This window comes from Ceratotherium simum, chromosome 29 (genome assembly GCF_057802395.1).
Source record: "Ceratotherium simum simum isolate JZ-2026a chromosome 29, ASM5780239v1, whole genome shotgun sequence".
In the NCBI taxonomy this organism is placed as follows: Eukaryota; Metazoa; Chordata; class Mammalia; order Perissodactyla; family Rhinocerotidae; genus Ceratotherium; species Ceratotherium simum.
Genome location: NC_141928.1, coordinates 19,477,506 through 19,495,740, shown reverse-complemented (window position 1 = coordinate 19,495,740; position 18,235 = coordinate 19,477,506). Strand labels below are relative to the sequence as shown.

The window sequence follows — 18,235 nt, the reverse complement described above, 5'->3', positions numbered from 1 at the left end:
TAGCTCAGGGCTGATCTTCCTCACAAAAAATAAGAAAAAATTGAGGCTCGAATATGTTAAATGACCTGCCCAAAGCCTGATAACCAGTAAACAGAGAAGCAAGGATTTTAACCTGCTGCTGCCTCACTCCAATGGATATTCCAATTCTACGTTGATTCACTAAGTGCTTGAATGACTGAGTAAAGAAATGAATGAATTAGTGACTAAATGAATTAGTGTTCTGCTGTTACTTGCCTCATGTGGTTTGGGCCATACCGTCAAAGATTTGTATACACAATTTAGTATGATACCACACATGTGCATAAATTAATAAACATGTTTCACAATAAGATTTAACTCTTAAGAATATTACTAAGAGTTAAAACCTGATCATGTGAACTGTTTAGTTGTGCATTGTATGGGACTATAGCAAGTAGTCAATGAATGTTCACTTTCTGTCTTCAGAAAGGTGAAGAGTTGCAGTAGTCTATCATGGAAAGGAGCATAACGCCACTCTCTGGCAACATTTTCAAGTGTTCTCTAAGCCTTCACTGAGCCCCTTCTTTGCCTTGATCCTTGATTGGTTTGTTCTCTTCCTATCCACTGTTATGATAGTAAATGTTTAATGATTGGCTTTCCAAAGAAAATAAGCCATGATTTGTAACATTAACCAATTTTGTTGGTATAAATACCCTCATCATAGCCAATTTCCAAGCTATCTAGATGATAGAACAAAATAAAGAGTTGGGAAGAGATGATAACAATCAACTCTCATGAGTCCATACAAGCGAGTGGCAGCACACCATAGATCCAATTCCATAATCAGCCCTGTGGGTGGTACTAATTGTTGAAATCCCTGCAAAAACACACCTGAGCTGGGCTATGGCACACAGCCAGGAAAACTTGGCCAGGTTCATCCATGCATCCTGGCAATTACATCTTCTGCAGCAGCAGCATCTCCCCACGTTCCTCCTTCTTCCCAGTCAGCTGGGAGGAATGATCCTTCTTATTGACATATCCAATAAAGCTTTAAGGGATGATGAGCAATGCTTGGACTCCATGACTTGGTTCAGCCCTATACATCCCACCTACAGAAGGAGGGGCTTATTTAAGGGAAGCTAAGCCACTTTTGACAGATCTAAGACCTGAATATGTACAGGGCTTGGGGGTTTAGTTTTTCCATGACTTCCCCCAAATTCTAATTCCTGACACTGATGGAAGGCAAAGGAAGGGAGGCCCAGCTGTTCCCTTGGGCAGTTAGATGTTCCCCAAAACAACTGGACAGATGTGAAGGGCAGTTTTCCTTTCTTAGTGGCCAACATATTCTTGCTAAATCCCTTGGTGGTTCTCAGAATCTTCAGATCCTTATCTTTCTCTGATTTCTCTTCATCTTACCTTTCCACCTGCATCTGCTGCCACTCCCCTATTTCTCTTCCTTGACCTCATGTGCAGCACACTCTCCAGATGCCAGCCCAGCTTCACTGCTCTCTGGTTCCTGGAATCATTCTAAACTTTCTTCCTCTTTTTTTCAATCATGAAGATTCCTCTGTTAAAGCATCCTTCCTACTCATACCCTCTACTGCTTCTACAAGGTTCAGCTAAAAGGTCATCTTCTCCTGTGATGTATCTCCTGAAATCCCCATCTAGAATACGTTTATCCCTTTTCTGCAGGCATAAGGTACTTTGTTAATGCCTGTTCTTGATTTATTCCACATCGTGTCTTTTATAATAGTTATATATGAGCATATTATTTTTATTCCTGCGAAAATGTGAAATCCATGAAGGCAGGAACATTGTCCAATTTGTCTGTGATTTCTCACAGCACTTAACACACAAGACTTATGAGTTGTGGAATTAAGAAAATCTTGCTTGAATTGAATCTAACGAATTGAAGTAAATTTTGCAAAGTGGGTCTGATTCAAGCCTCATGAAAATATGTTCAGGGATCTTATGTTCCCATTCCCACTCCTTATCTGTAGATAGTCCCATCCATTTATGCCTTAAGTGACTTGTAAGGATCAGCTGCTTTGCTGGGCACTGGGGTGGGAAGGATACAGGGATAAATTAGATACAGTCCCTGGCTTTAAGGAGCTTACATTTTAGCAGGGTAGACAAGTTTCCAAACAATAACTCAAGTTTTAATCAGATTTTTAGTCAACAGAACTCTGATGATACCGTAGAAGAAGTCATACAATCTACTGAGAGGAAATGAGAGGTAATTAAGTGAAGAGGATTTCGGAAGGTAGATAATTAAAGGATGGAAGACATTTCAGGTAGAGGGAGGAGCTTGAACTCTAGTCAGAAGGTAGGACTTTGCATGGGGTGTATGGGGGACAAATGTGAGTATGAGCAGAGTGGACAACGCAAAAAAGGGTGCTCTCGGGAATGTGGCAGAAAGGGAGGGTGAGACTAGAGCATCCTAGAAGTCAGTTGACTGGCTACTGGACAGTTCTTGGTGACATAGTTTCTCTAAAGCTGGAAACATACAATCTGAGTTCACATATGAATGGATATGAAGGAAGGAATGAAGAATTGGTGTATAAAATTGTTTCAAGGAGCATGGGGAGGGAAATTTCCTTCCTTCCTTTCTCCTTTCATTATTTTCTGTGCACTAATTATATGTCAGCATTGTGCTAAGTTTTAAAGATACAGACATGTGTAAGAAAGATGCTTCGAATCCCCCTGCCCCAGCCCCTAGCAAAGCTTACAGTTTCATGATAAATCCAGACAAGGAAAGAACAATGATTCTGCACAGGGACAAGAACTGTGACATATGGAAGCGCACAAGCTACGAGAGCAGAGAGGAGGACCACTCAATCTGGTCAGGGCTGGGGATGGTGAGTCAGGAATGCCTCTAGGAGGAAGGATGCTTAGGCTGAATGAAATGGAAATAAAAAGGAGCTCCGGTCTCCCAGGAAAAGGGGGAGAAAGACATTTCAAAGGGAAGGAAACAACGTGTGGAGGAGATGGAGGAATGAGAGGGCCACAGTGCCATCTGGGAACTGCAGATATCAGTGTAGCTAAAGCCCAGGGCATGTGGCAAATAGAGGCAGAAGATGGGGTGATAGAAGGAGCATGGTTTTGTCAGGATCATTCAATTAACAAATATGGCAGCCGGGCCTCTCACTGTTTGCACAGAGCAGGAGAGGACTCTTTGGGAGGAAGTGTTTAGCATAGTCCTTGGAGCACCAAGGGTAGTGCTTGAGCCAGAAGCATCTGCAATAGCTGGTAGCTGGTTAGAAATGCACAATCTTAGGCCCCACTCTAGATCTACATGAGCTTGAGAAATAGTGGTTAAGAGCACAGGCTCCTGAGTTTGAATCCTGGCTCTGCCATCTGCCAGCTGTGCAACTTTGGTCCTCTCACTTTTCTTCTCTGGGCATCAATATCATCAGCGATAAAGTTGAGAAGCTCAACCTAGGGGATTCTAGTGACATTTTCAGCTCTAAGGGAGGTGTGTGCATGTGTGCCTTTAATTCTATGGGATATTGGTGGAAGAGCTGATCATTTTCAAAACTGGCTAGTACATGCCTACTCCCTGGATGACCCACTATTTGGAATTAGCCCTCAAGCCTGCAGATAATGGAGAAGATAATCAGAAACCACAAACTTGCTCCTGAAGGCAGATCAGCTGGGAAACCAGAAGGTCAGATCCTCAGGCACTCACCACTCTGCCTAGCTTGGGCTTCATGGAGGGATGCAAGGAAGAGGATCTCTTCTGTTCCCTCCCACCAATAATATTACCTCCTTTTTAAAGAAAGAAAAAGAAAAAAGGTGAACATACATGACCAGATCCAGTCCTGGCTGTTGGATGAGGATAACCAAGAATGTGTGTGTGTATGTTTATGTGTGTTGGGGGTAAAGGGATACTGCTTACGGTGACAGTGTCTTAAAGCCTAACATTTTAATTAAGAGAAAGAAGATTCAGCTGTCTGGTCAAATGGTACACTAGATCTGCATTGCATCTTCCAAACAGCTTCCCCAAAAGGCCTATGTAAAGGCTGCAAAAATGTGTCTGAACAGGCTCCCAACTAAAGGATAAGAGGGAATGGTGGTTAGAAAGCCAAATCCTTGGCCTACTCTGCAAGGACACACAGGTTGGCCTGGAGAAGCCCTCTCCTTACTTCTGAACTGCTGCCCTATGGAGAAGTGGAAGAGAACGTGGACAGAGGAAGGACTGGGCCACTGAGACCCTTGGCTCTGCACAGAGGCTCTCCTCATGGCATCCGTGCCATGAGTTTTCCAGGCAAGACTCTTGTTAATGGAAAAAGAGATGAGGTTCCAGAGAAAATATACCAACACAAATTGCAGGAAGGAGCAGAGGATCAGGAGAAGGAGAACTGGCGTTCTAACACCAGCTTCATTTCTAACTTGCTTTGTGACCTTGGCAAGTCTCTTCTTTTCTCTAACTCATGTTTCCCAATTTGTGGACATTAATAACTACCACTTATTGAGCAACAACTATGAATAAGATATTGCCCATTTAGTATAAATAAGATAGTGTCTCATGGGTTTCAATACTATCTATATGCTGTTGACCCACAGATTTCTATCTCCAGCTAAGAACTCTTTGAATCAATTTTTGGATCCCAATGCCCATTTTCCACTTCTACTTGATGTTTAGTAGTCATCTTGAACTTATATCCAAACAGCACTCTTGATTCCCCTCATCTCAACTCTGACCCTCCTACAGCACCCCCTACTCAGTAAATGACAAGTGCATTCATCCCATTGTTCAGACAGAACAATGTGGTATCATCTCTGACTCCTCACGGTTTCTCATCTCCTGTATCCAGTAACAAGTTCTGTAAAGTCTACACTCTAAATATATCCAGAATCAGATCGTTTCTCACCATCTTTTCCCCTTACCCCCATGGTCCAAGCTACTACCAACTCTTGCCTAGATTAGAATAAAGGGGCATCCCCTGAATGCCCCCTAAGGTTTGCCACACAGCAGCCAGAGTGATCCTGTTAGAATGTAGGTCAGATCATGTTGTTCCTTTGCTCAGGATCTTCCAATGACTTCCCCTCTCACTTAGTGTAAAATCCGAAGTCATTACCATCCGACTCAAGATCCTGCAACCTCCCTCCCTCCCACCACCTTCCTCTTGTCAAGTTTGCCTCCTGCTCCCCTCCTCTCTTGCTCCCCTCCAGACATGCTGGTCTTCCTGCTAGTGCTGAGCCAATGGCACATGCCTGTGCTCCTGCCACAGAGCAGTGCCCCTTGCTGTTCCCTCTGTCTAGAGTACTCTTCCTCCAGAGAGTGGCATGGTTTCCTCCATCCCTATCTTAAGGTGCCTTCTCAAATGTCACCTTCTCCAAGAAGCCCTCCCTGACCACTCTCTATGGAAAAACAACTCCATTCCCGCTCTTAGATTAGCATTCCACACACTTTGTGCTCTCCCCCTAGCATTTATCATCACCCGACAAAGTATACATATTTATCTGCTTATTTGTCTATTGCAGCACTGTCCAACGGAACTTTCTACAATGATGGTAATGTTCTATATCTGAGTTGTCCAAGAGGTGGCCATTAGTCACATGTAGCTATGGAGCACTTGAAATATGGCTAATGTGACTGGGGAAATCAATGTTTACTTTTATTTAATTTTAATGAAGTTAAATTTAAGTACCATGACTACCATGATAGACAGTGCAGATTTAATGTCTCCTTAGAATGCAAAGTTAATTTAGGCAGAGATTTCACCTCTTTTGTTCACTGCTGTGGCCCTAATGCCTAGAAAAGTACCTGGCTACTCAATATATATATCTGTCAAATGAATGAATAACGCTAAATGCATTATCTCATTTAATTCTAACAACAGTCTTTTGGGATAGATGCTACTTTCATTCTCTGGTACTCAGAGAGAGAAAGTGTCTCACCGAAGAACACCCAGACAGTTTGTACTCTATGACAAACATCTCTCCACTTAAGATGAGTAAGTTCTGGGGATCTCATGTACAGCATGGTGAATACAATTACCCATACTATATCATAGAGTTGAAAGGTACTAAGAAGGTAGATCTTAAATGTTATCATCACACAAAACATAGTAGTAAGTATGGGAGGTGATGGAGGTGTTAACTAACTCCATTAGAGTAATCATTTCATAATATATATGTGTATTAAATCATCACATTGTGCACCTTAAACTTACACAATGTTATACGTCAATTATGTCTCAATAAAGTAGGAAAAATGATAAAGAACACCCATATAGTAAGAGGTAGGTAGGATCTAAGCTCAGGGATGTCTGATGACATTCAGACACGTTGCTTTGCTGGAGTTAGACTACATGCTCTTTGTGGCCCTTTCTAACTCTGAGATCTGTGGTTTTATGAGCATTTTCTCCCTTTTCAGGCAATGCCAGCACATGGTTTAACCAACAAGGGGACTGATGGACCTATACATAAAGCCCCTTGTCAGTCACTCAGAAACCACAATTCTTCAGACCGAAGGAATGCAGACCATCCTTCAACCCATGCCCTCCCTCCCTCTACCCCACTCCTGCCCCCATGGCTCACCAGTTTCTGGGTCGCAGAGCTGCTCACAGGCATCTGTTGTCCTCTGTCCACAGAGGTCCCTCACCCATGGGGAAGTGGCATTGATCTGGTAATATAGGGAAAGCTTGGCCGGGTTTAACCAGTCGGAGATGTCCAAATAGCTCCCTTCACTCACCACAAAGCTGCTCCCTGTGGGTGAACAGAGAAAAAGACAGCTACTTTCTCCCCGATTTTAGGGTACACATGTGTCGTGCTGCCGATGCTGCAGGCCAGGAACACCGACAGGTGCACACAAGCCACCCCCCACCCCAGGTCCCCCGTCCTCACTTGTCTATACACATTCACAGAACATTTACAAAGTGTCATTCATGGTGTCAGCAGCCAATAGAGACAGAGAAAAGTCAGACATTAGAGACAGTTCATCCTAGTGGTTAAGAGTCAGGCCCTTAGGACTGAGACAGACTTGAGTTCAAATTCTGGATCTACTTTGACCAGCCTTTGACTCCGGGCAAGTCACTCAATACCTCTGAGCCTTGGTTACATCATCTGTTAATGGAGATATTAATGGAACTCACCTAATTTTTGTGAAAATAAAATAAATTAATGTAGATAAAGTGCTTAGCCACTGTCTGACTTGTCCTAGTAAACCATGATTAAATATTAAACTTCAAAAGAAAAGAAGCTAATGTCCCTGTCACCCAGGCATCCCCCCTGGAACATGGGTCACTAATGCCAACAGAGGCCAGGTGGATGATATCAACGGGAGAGACAGGCTGAGTGTAAGAGAAATAGCACCTAGGCCTAGCTTGTATTTTGTTTTCTTCATCCTATGAGAGAGAGAGAGATTCAAATAAATCTCTAGCACCTCTAAAAAAACAAAGCAGCACATGTGCAATGGAAAATGCTTTAATGTTGGGAATCAATAGGGAAAGTAGAATTTGGGGTGAACTGGATGCTGAAGGCTCTATCAAAGTGGACCCATCTCTAGCCAGCTCTTGCTAAATGAGTCTCAAGGCCAGTGGTGCAAGAATTTCAGGTTTTTTCAGGAGAGGCTGAAAATTCAGATTTTTATTGTAATCAACCAATTTGGAAACGAGAGCTTAAATTTATTCTTGAAAGCTTGCACAGGCCAGACAAAAGACCCTAGCTTTGCAATCTAAAAATGCTGCACTTTAAACAAATACATATACATACACAAAAATATATATGCATGCATACATGCATGCATACATACATACATGTATGAATTACATACATATATTATTTGAGGACAAGGAACAGAAGCTCATTCAGGCTGCATATTGGGTGTAAATGTGAGTATGTGTATGTAGCAATATAGCAAAGGTAGAATTTCACAGGGGGAAAGAAAAAAAAGAGTTCAAATGGGACCAGGCTCCACAAAGCTGGACTTGGAGAGCGGTTCTAGATTCATGGCAGATCTAGGACCTCAGCAGCAGGAGATCTTACATTGTTTGATAATTAATGTGACTCAACTTCTCTCCCCGCACTTCCTTCTCTCTACCTCACTATCAACCAACAAAAGTTTTCCATGTATGCAATTCAAATTTCCCAAAGGGGACTCAGTCAATAGGCATTATATGGGTTTGACATCAACATCTCTGTCAAGTCACATCAGACCCTGCTGGCTGACCAATGGTTGGGCTCCTCTTGGCTCTGGTGCCCAGCTGTGGTCCAATGAGCAATGGCCAGGGAGGCAGGATCAGACCTTACCTGGCTGCCCTGAGGATCTAAGATTCCCTGAAAAGGCTGAGGGCATGGCAGGCAATGTTGTCTTTTCCAACTCGCACAAATGTTGATTTATATCGTCCTATAGAATGAGTTCCTAAGTAAAAGCACAGTGGACAATGTGATTTTTGGTGAGGATGCAAGAGAAGTCTGTCTAGCAGAAGGAGTAGATAGCATCAGGCTCAGAGATAAGGAAATGACCACATTTGAAGTTGTCCTTAAAATCCTTGGCAGCTAAAGCAAAAAAAAAAAAAAAAAAAAAAAAGAAGTCTGCTGGATTCCATATTTCAAATTTCTGGCAGGGGAAGATATGCAAATCTATCTGCAAAGCCATATTTCCCCCTCTGGAACTAAGCCTGAGCAGAAACATGTCACATGGGTCCTTGTGCAAGGCACCAAACATCAGTATCAACTACAGATTTTTCTTTTAAAAAAGCACAGTCATGCTGTTGAAATGGATAATTCTGGTATTTATTCTCACTGAAGACTGAGGGATGGATATTGAATTGTGTCCCAGGGCTGAGTCTGGCTAATCCCACTACTTCAGAAAAGCTACACAGTGCAGTGATAAAGAGAACAGAGACAGCAAGACATGCATTCAGACCTTCACTCTGCTACTTGGGCAAGAAAACAGATCCTCAGTCATCTCATATGATAAGCATGGAGACTAATTCCCTCTTCAAAGGGTTAATATAAAGATTAAATGAGACAATGCATTTGTCTTAGGTCAGGTTCACCAGAAATAAGACTCAAAGGCAAAGACTAGCATGCAGAGGGTTTTTGGGGTGCCCTCTTGTAAGGGGATGAGCCAAGTGGGATTAGGCAGAGGGAGAAGTCAAATTGTCATGCAGTTGCAGCAAAGCCCTCGGCTGATCCCATGGGAAGCTCTGGAGCTGGGATGGTCCTTCAGCATTGTTCCAAATCAAGACAAGGGTGTCAAGCCTTTATACCTCCACATTAACCAGTCATAGACTCTGGGCTTTCCCCGGGGAAGGGATTTGGGTGAAGTGGTCCCTTTCAGTGGAGGACATTTCTCCAAGAAAGACTCAGAGTGAGTGGTCAACTACCACCATTCCTGGCATCTGGGGGAATGACTGCCTAGGTTCTAAGGAGAGATTTGGATGCAGCATCAACAACATCCACCACCAAATGTGAAGTCTCTCGTACATTGTGACATGGCTCACTAACAGGAGCCGTTTTGATTACAATTTGGATTTCTTATCAACTTGAAAGCTCTGAATGCAATACCAGTGAACAGATCTCTCTCAAATTTGAGAAATATGCATCTCCTTGGAAGGGATTGACTTGAAAGCAGGTTATCCTCATCTTCTTTAAAAAGATATTATACCAAGGTACACTGCTGGTTTAATGGCAGAAGGGAGTTACTATCCTTTGAACGCCCTCTCTGTTCCAGACCCTGGGATGAATGCGTTTACACATCCTGCGCATTTAATCCTTTCAAGAGCCTTGTAGGATAGTTTTATAGAAGGACAACATGAGGTTCAGAGAGAAATTGACTTAGCGAAATTTGTACAACGTGTAAGTGGCCAAAGTGGAAATAAACACAAGTTTTTCAGCATCCAAAGCTGAGACCTGCTCATCATTCCAGGCTGTCTTGAGAATCGGGGCTTTGGTTGGGTATCAGGAAGGGTTGCTTTCTGTGCCTTCCCTTTTAATGCATATCCTGTAGGGGTGGAGGGCTTTTGCTTTCTCTGATAGACTGATTTCCAAAAGGGAAGAGGTCACAACTCAGTCACTAGTCCTCATCAATCCAGCCCTCAGTAAAATGCCTGGCACATACTAAGAGTTTAGTAAATGTCTGTTGAATGAATTAATGAAATCAAAGTTCCATGCTTGGGGGGAAATTCAACTCACTTCATCATGGGATTATGAAGCAGGAATGCCTCCACATCGAACCCAAAGTTTATTTTGTTTTTTATCTTGTGAGAGCCAGAGTACAAGATTAGCCCTTCAGAGTCTCCCCAGTTGCAAACCAAACCTTGAACTTCACTATCATGGCTCCTGAGCCCTTATTCTCCCAATGGGCTTGTGATGTGGATGACTAAAGTAGAGATGCTAGAGGAAATCAGTGCAAAGGGACATGGGCATATGGCAGGGAGATGCCATGCCATCTGAATGTGAAAGGAAGAAACTGTGCAAGATGTAGTCACCAAGATTTAGTCCAAGTGTTCATTTAAGTAACATTTATTAAACCCCTCCTTGCACAAGAAATAGACATAGAGAGTGAGAAAGGGACTGAATCTGTCAAGAAAATTATGGACTAACAAGGCAGATGAAATGGGTGCACAGAAAGCTGTAATACAACCTAGAGTGTTATAAGAACTGTCTGAAAGGGACAGGCACTGCCTTTAGACATAAGGAAAAGGGGAGGTCAGAGGAGAGTCATTGAAAAGTTGGTTTTTAAGCTTTACCTTGAAGGATGTGAAGTAGGGGAAGAAAAAAGAAACTAGGAAAAGTTGAGGTGGCATTTGCCCCTTAAAGCTCATCTTCAGACCTAGCTCATACCCCTCTTAATCCCTCTAATACCGACTAGGTATTCCAATCAACACGCAGCTATAAATGCCATGTTATAGATTCATTCATTCACTCACTCATATATTTGTTCCTTTAACAAATAGAACACCTACTGTGTGCTAGGTCCTGTCTCAGGCTCTGGATGAGTAAAATATGGTATCTGTCCACTGAGAACTTATAGTCCAAGAAGGGCATTCAGAGATGGCAAATCTAAGGCAGAGAATGAGTGGTTTTTTATTCCTCATTTTCTTATTCACCCATCTAGATGCATATTTCTTGAAGGCCATGTCCATGCCTTTTTTTACTCTGCAATCACCATAGTGCTTAGCGTGTAGTGGAGGCTTAGAAGATGCTGAGGGGTGTGTGTGTGTGTGTGTGTGTGTGTGTACAGAGAATGCGACAGAGAGAGAGAGAGCAGGTAATAAGGTCAAAGAATGGCAAGCAGCTTGCTCTGGGTAAATCTAGCCTTACTTTGAGAATACATACATAGAAAAGGAATAAAAATGCATTATTCCTTGTGTCTCATATTTCTCTAGTTTTCCAATGGACTCTTGTTTTATTTGCTTGGCTTTAGATCAAAAGTACCCCTTTTTTTCTGGGTGCTCTGAGATTCCTCTTTGTGCTCAAATAGATCTTCCCCGGAGAACAAGGACTCTGAAATGAATCTTTGCCAAAATCTCAACTTCAAAATGTCATGTTTCCTTATTTTTAAATATATATATATTTTTTTCTCCCACTGGATTGTGGGAATATACATCATCTAATTAGCCAAATGGATTTTCAGTTCAGCCCAATCATTTCCTTATCTAGCATCTGAAGCTCAGCATTGCTCAGGGGACTGCACGGGCACAGAGGTCCTCATTAACTCTGATCTTCAATTACATTGATTATAAGCCTGCTTCTGTAATTGCGCAGCATAGATCAGGGGTGAGCTGGGGAGCTCGGGCCACTCCATGGTGTTCTCTGAAAAGCCAGAGGCACATCAGCCCCCAAAGAAACAGAAAGCTACAGATGAGAACTGAAAATACCATGGAAGGAGGTCTCACCAGACAAAATCACCTAGAGAGCCAGATGGCAGCTGCAAATCCCTTTCATTACACCTTGAAGCATGAGACAGACCTCTCAGAACCCTGGATGGAAGATTTCAAAAGAAGGCTCTGGTCACAGTGGTGAATGGGGAGCAGAGGAATGAAAGATTGTATGGCTGAAAGATGGTCTTCACAAACGAAGCTCAGGGAATTTTCTGGCCAAAAATATTCAGCTCTGTCTTTTTTCCCTCTTTCTTTGGGTGCAAAATAATTAAAGCTTTCCTTCCTTCTGTTACATCATGTATCCCCATGATGATATCATCTATCAGGGTCTTGGACCTGGGAGAAATGTCTTTCTGGGGCACAGGATGAAAAGCAAACTGTTATGAAGCAGAAATGATGATCCCATCTCCCATCAGCTCAACAGACCCATGAAGGATGCACCCACTCTCACCTCTCTCCCAGTCCACAGAGCCCCAAGCCTGGCTGGAATACATTCTACCACCTGCTATCGACTGAGAGCTGTTTAAGAAGTGAGTGAGAAAACTCTACAAATACAAGGTTGAAAACTATAGTTCGAAGGTTTGTGAGAGCAGGCAGAGACAACCTGGACAGCTGGGAGCTCTCAGTCTCTGAGTGCAACAACTCTCTAGGGTCACTGGTGGGGGCGGGTTCTCTTACAAGCGTCTCTGAGTCATCAGCCACTTATCTCTATGCCTTCACCTGCTGATCTTCTCCTTCCAACTCTCTCCCCTTCTGCCATTTTCTTTCCCTTTTCCTTGGACCAATTTCAACCTATTCCTCTGCACTATCTCTACCTGTTGTAAGCTGACTTGTGTCCACCCCAAAATTCATATGTTAAAGTCCTAACCCCCAGTACCCTAGAATATGACTATATTTGGAGATAGAGTCTTTAAAGAGGTAATTAAGGTTAAATGAATTCATTAGGGTGGACCCTAACTCAATATGACTGATGTCTTTATAAGAAGAGGAGATTAGGACACAGACACACACAGAGGGAAGACCGTGTGAAGACACAGGGAGAAGGTGGCCATCTACAAGCCAAGGAGAGAGGTCCTCAGAAGAAACCAACCCTGCCAACACCTTGATCTCAGACTTCTAGCCTCCAGAACTGTGAGGAAATAAATTTCAGTTGTTTAAGCCACCCAGCCTGTGGCACTTTCTTATGGCATCCCTAGCAAACAGATACACTACCTCCTATTTGTCTTATTCGACAACAGCCCTCTCTTAAGCCTGCTATTTGCTCCATTTATTAACCTTCATTTTGTGTCATGGATCCCTGTGGATCACTTCTGGGAATAAAGTTTTCAAATTTATAAAACATACTGCATAGTATTACAAAGGAAACCGATCACTGAAATACAGTTCTATCCATGGACCCCTGGGGGGTTTGTGGAGCCCAGGATAAAAATTCTAGTCTGAACTAAGCTATTTTCATCCATTCTGCAGATGCCCAGTCTGCTACCTGACCTGGTCCCAAATACTCCCAACATCACTGGATGGACAGAGGGAGTGGAAGCCTGGTTATAACGAATATGCAATCCTGCTAAAGTGTGTGAATGAGACGCAAATGACAAGGAAAAGAAAAACACTAAGAAAACACGGAGAAGTTCCAGTGGCTTTTTTAAAGAGGGTCAACCTCTTTCCTTTTGTTCATTTTACATGAAAATACTATTCTTTTTTAAGCTCTGACAAAGACAGAAATTTGGTTAAGATCAGAATGTCCTTGGAACAATCATACAATAGATCAGAATTTTATGATGCTAAGTTACATATTTAATTTTAAAGAGTGTTAAAAATGTTTGAGTTCCTCTAGTCCAGAGTTCCTCAACCTTGTTTTTTTTTTTTTTTCATTATCACCTGCTAAGGAGCCTTTTGAGACTTTTTTTACCCCTAATCACCCCCCACCTATGAAATTTTAATTCCAGAGATATATTGTATATCTGTTTATATACTATGCTTTTGCTGTACATGAAAATAGTAAGATATTTTGCGCCCCCTCCCATCCAAGAATCAATTTTCATATCTTTGGAAGTATCATTGCCCTCATTGAGAATGGATGCTCTAGTTAGAGAAACTGAGAGTTAAGGAAAGAGAAGGATGTGCCCAACATCCCACTGGGATTAGTGAAATATCTACAACTAGAATCTAGAGTTTATGATTCCCATTCTCTTAGCGTGTGAGGGAGGTGAGGGTTAGGGAGGTGAACTGACTTCCCCAAGGCAACAGAGATGGAAAGTGTTGGAGCTGGACCAGACTTCTAGCTCAGGATTTGTCCCAGTATTTCACACTGACAACCAAGAATAGACCCTGTGGAGGTATGTGAGTTGTCACAAGGCTAGAGCTCCCTCACTGGGAGTGTGAAATAGTAATAACCTTGAGAGATCCGTGCCATGGAAAAACTCATCGCTAAATATCCCTGAAAAAGAAGCACGGAGATGGACAGGCCATTGGTATTTTATGTTAGAAAATAGTTATTTCCAAATAAAGTGCTATCAAAGCCTCACTTCCTCTCCCCCAATGGAGGTTTCCCTGAAGTGCCAGACCCACATTTGCTTCAGGCAATTGTTGTGTTTCTACCGCTTTCTGTCTTCCCCACCTCAAATTGTGATCAAAGTCTGGCTAAAACAGATTGCCACAGAAGTCCGCATGCCTTTATGTGTCCCAGGTCTTGCTTCAAAGTTGAGTTATGGGTGTTTGAGTCTGGACCAAAGAGGTTTGAAGTGTTGAAATTTCAAAAAATTATTTTTCTCCCAAGTGATATAACAATTTGGTACCGAGCTAGGCAGCAGGGGAAAACATCAAAGTCATGAAATACTTCTCATTTTTCTTTAAGTTATTTAATTTTTTTAAGAAGATTGTGGTCAAAGATTGAAAGCAGCTATTTACTTTTAATTTAACAATTTTTTTCTTTTTTTTTTTTAACTTTCTTCATTAGTTCATTGGGAATTTATGCATCAAATCCAATGTCAGTGCTGGATTTCTTTTTGATTTAAGATCAGTGCTTCTTGAATGAACATGGTGGATGGACAGTTGCTCCCAAAACTCAAAAGTCCTTTAGCTCTGACTTGCTAATATTGAAAAATTTCCCTCTCTGTCAACTGTCCAGGTAAGACATGAGCCTAGCTGGGAGGCAGAGGGTTGGATTCTGGAGTCAAACAGGCATAGATTAAATCCTAGCCCAGCCAGTGAGCAGCTGTGTGATCCTGGAACAAATCACTTCATCTTGGTAACCCTCCTCCCTCTCCTTGTCTATACAATGGAAATACTTCACAGAGATTCTAAGACCATTAAATAAAATGCATTTGAATTGCCTAAGGATAGCACCATACCTAGGTAGGGTCTCTATGTTGTACTATTCTAAGGCACAAAATTTACATAGCAAACAATGCATTCTATGTATAATTGTATGTCTATCTGTATATACTATATATATTATTGTGTATTTCATATATGTATGTACAATTGGATAATTGTGTGTGTCTATGTATACATGCATACATATATGTAGATACACACAAGCAAAGATAATTCTATGAATAATTGTATCCTGTGTGGATGGTGCCTCCTAGAGTTGTGCAACATGGCGGTCCTGCCTGGGCACAGTCAGACAATAGCTTCATTAAAAACAACAACAACAACAACAACAACAACACACCTTTCTCCCACCTAGCCAAGTATGCTCTTTTTCCCTCTGCTGATTCACAGCTTATCCCAGTAGCATCTCCTCTGATCTTCACAATACCTTGGGGTGAGTTTGGTAGGGTGGGAATGAGGGAAGCTACCTTTAAGATGTGTTGCAGGAGTGAGAGGTAACATTGTGGAGGCGCTAGAAGAGTGCCTGCCATATATTAGGTTCAATAAATCTGTAAAGAAAATGCAAAATGTGTGGCTAAGACATGACTGGTTGACTGAATTAACAAATGAATGAATGCACCATGTGGCTTCCCAGATCCATCAGCTTAAATAAGTTCCCTGCCCTGTTCCCCCTCCTTTGGGTCCACCCTTTTCTATGAAATACGCTTCTTTTTGCCTTTCCTGAGGAATCTGTACAAACGTCAGAGGCTGTTTGGCAAAGACGGCTCACAACTGTGAGCGCTAAGAATAACCATATTAGCAATTCCTCCCGGATCTGTTTCATTACTACACTGAGGATCCGATGCCAACCAACCAAATTAGATCCCGGCACCTGCCTGCTTTTGTGTCTTTCACTGTCAGTGTGTGTGTGCGTGCGTGTGTGTGTTTCTGTCTCTCTAGATCTCTTGCCTTCTATTCTCTTCTCTCTTGTCTAGAAATAAATTCAGTGGGAAAAGCACAGACCTTGGAATGGGCAAACCTGGATTCAAAAAGTGTCCTTACCACTTATGATTTAAATGACCTTGGGAAATGCTTAATATTTCTTTTCTCAGCTTCTTCATCTATAAAAGGATGAACAATACTTAGCCTTGTAGCATTTGCATGAATATTAAATGTGACTGGCTGTGCACCTGACTTATTGGATGTACTTATCAAATGGGAGTTTTTACTATTGTTTCCGCTGTTAATCTAATTGATTCCAGAAATAAATTTGGAGGGCAGGTATTTCTTTTATGCCCATTTTACAGACAAAGAAATTGAAGCTGAAGGAAGTTAAAGGGACATGTCTTAAATTGCACAGCTGGGAAGTTGATGATTCCAAATCAGAACTCAGTTTGCCTATCTCTGAGTCTGGAGCTCTGTCTGTAACACCAGGCTGCCTCCCATTCCTCTCACTTCAGGGAAAAGCTATCCACACTACTAAGGTGTGTGTGTGTGTATGTGTGTGTGTATGTGTGTGTGTGTCTGTGTGCGTGCGCTTGCCTTCTGTCAATATTCATCTCTGGTTATTTCTCTAAGTACTGAGCTTTTCATGGTGCTGGTTGACACATAAATCAGACCATGTTGAGAGTGTATGTGAGAAAGACAGAGAGAAATGGCAGAGGGAAGGTGACATAATATTGTAATTCAATATTTAATATCTCCAAAGACATGTAATACATCCTTATGACATTTCCAGAAGATATTTTCTGGAAACTGGACAATAATTCAAATTAATGCTAAGCCTAAATCTAATTGTTTTATGATGCTACAAAGGACTACATAGAGCAAAGCCTCCAAAAATCAGAGGTTTCAGCAGTCACGTTGATGGAACAGATTTTGCTCTCTGGCACAGATGAGAACAGCTGCCTAAATATATAATATTGGTACCTAGAGCAACATAATAAAGAAGATGCACAGCTTAGCCACATTGTAGGGTTTGCAGCCATCAGCCCTTCACCAGCCAAACTCTACTATGAATTCTGGGAATGGTAAGGAGAGAAAGGATAAGATTTTTATTTGAAGACCAATTGAAGGCCTTGAGGCTCAAACAGGATACAGGATGGCTGAGATCCACATTTCTGGTATATGACTCATAAAGGGTGAACTCTTTCATTCTGTTCCCAGAGGGAGTTGGTGGAGTGTAGCTTAAGAGAGGTGGGCTCTGGTGGCCACTCACCAGCTGACGGACTTTAGCCCATTACTTGACTTTGGGAACCTTGGGGCTCCTCTTTTGTAAAATGGGAACAATAATCCCTACCACATACTCCTGCGTACAAAGGCACATTGGGATGTCCATTGTTGATGAGGAGCAAGTTGCCCATGAATGTGTAGGATCTTATCTCAAGTTTCAAACAAACAAAAAGCAATTCAGGGTGTGTGTGTGTGTGTGTGTGTGTGTGTATACGTGTGTGTGTGTGTGTGTGTGTGTGTGTAGGAGTAGCAAAAATTCTGGAAGGATATACACCAAAAGAGTCATCAACCCATAGACTAGAATCATGAATATGAAAGAGGGCATATTTAATATTTACCTCATTCACTCCTGTATTACTTTTGCAATAAGAGTACTGATGCTGCTGCTACTACTATTAGTACTAGTATAACACCAACAACTTCAGAAGGTTTGGGGAAGAATAAAGAATAGAATATATATAAAGTTACAGTATTGAGTCAAACACATAGCAGGTGACCGAAATGTGCTTGTTTTTCTTTCTTCGTCCCTGGCCACTAAGGAATATGTTCTCCCTCCCTTGGAATAGGAAAGGCATTGGATGAAGAAAGGCAGCAATTGACTAATGGTGTTGCTCCTTCCTCCCATGCATGTCCTTCCTAGCCCATCGCCTTGCCTTTGCTCCGGTTGATCCCATATCCTGGAGCATCCTTCTTACCACGTCAATGCTATCCTCCCAGGCCCAGCCAAAGGCAAACTCGTCCTTCCCTAGTCCTCTCACCTGTAAGTAGCCTATCCTCCTTCTGTCCCTGATGGCTCAGCATGTGCACATCTCTCCTTCCATCAGTGTCACTACTAATGCATTTGAGTTCAGTACACACTTATTGAGTGTTCCCCAGGTGGCAAGGTTTGGGGC

General features: G+C 42.2%; 1 protein-coding gene across 6 annotated transcripts in view; it reads right to left on the bottom strand.

The window, feature by feature from the left end:
- The window catches only part of ASTN2 (astrotactin 2), an 841,205-nt gene that overhangs the window by 465,894 nt on the left and 357,076 nt on the right, over positions 1 to 18,235 (bottom strand). For 4 of the 6 annotated variants that reach the window (XM_087419200.1, XM_087419201.1, XM_087419202.1 and 1 more), the window contains one exon: positions 6,505 to 6,672. The exons of 1 other annotated variant lie outside the window; for it this stretch is intronic. In XM_087419200.1, the coding sequence (XP_087275326.1) occupies positions 6,505 to 6,672 (168 nt within the window). Of the gene's footprint in view, positions 1 to 6,504; positions 6,673 to 8,214; positions 8,392 to 18,235 lie in introns of those variants that run through there. One more of the 6 variants, XM_087419204.1, reaches the window with a different exon arrangement.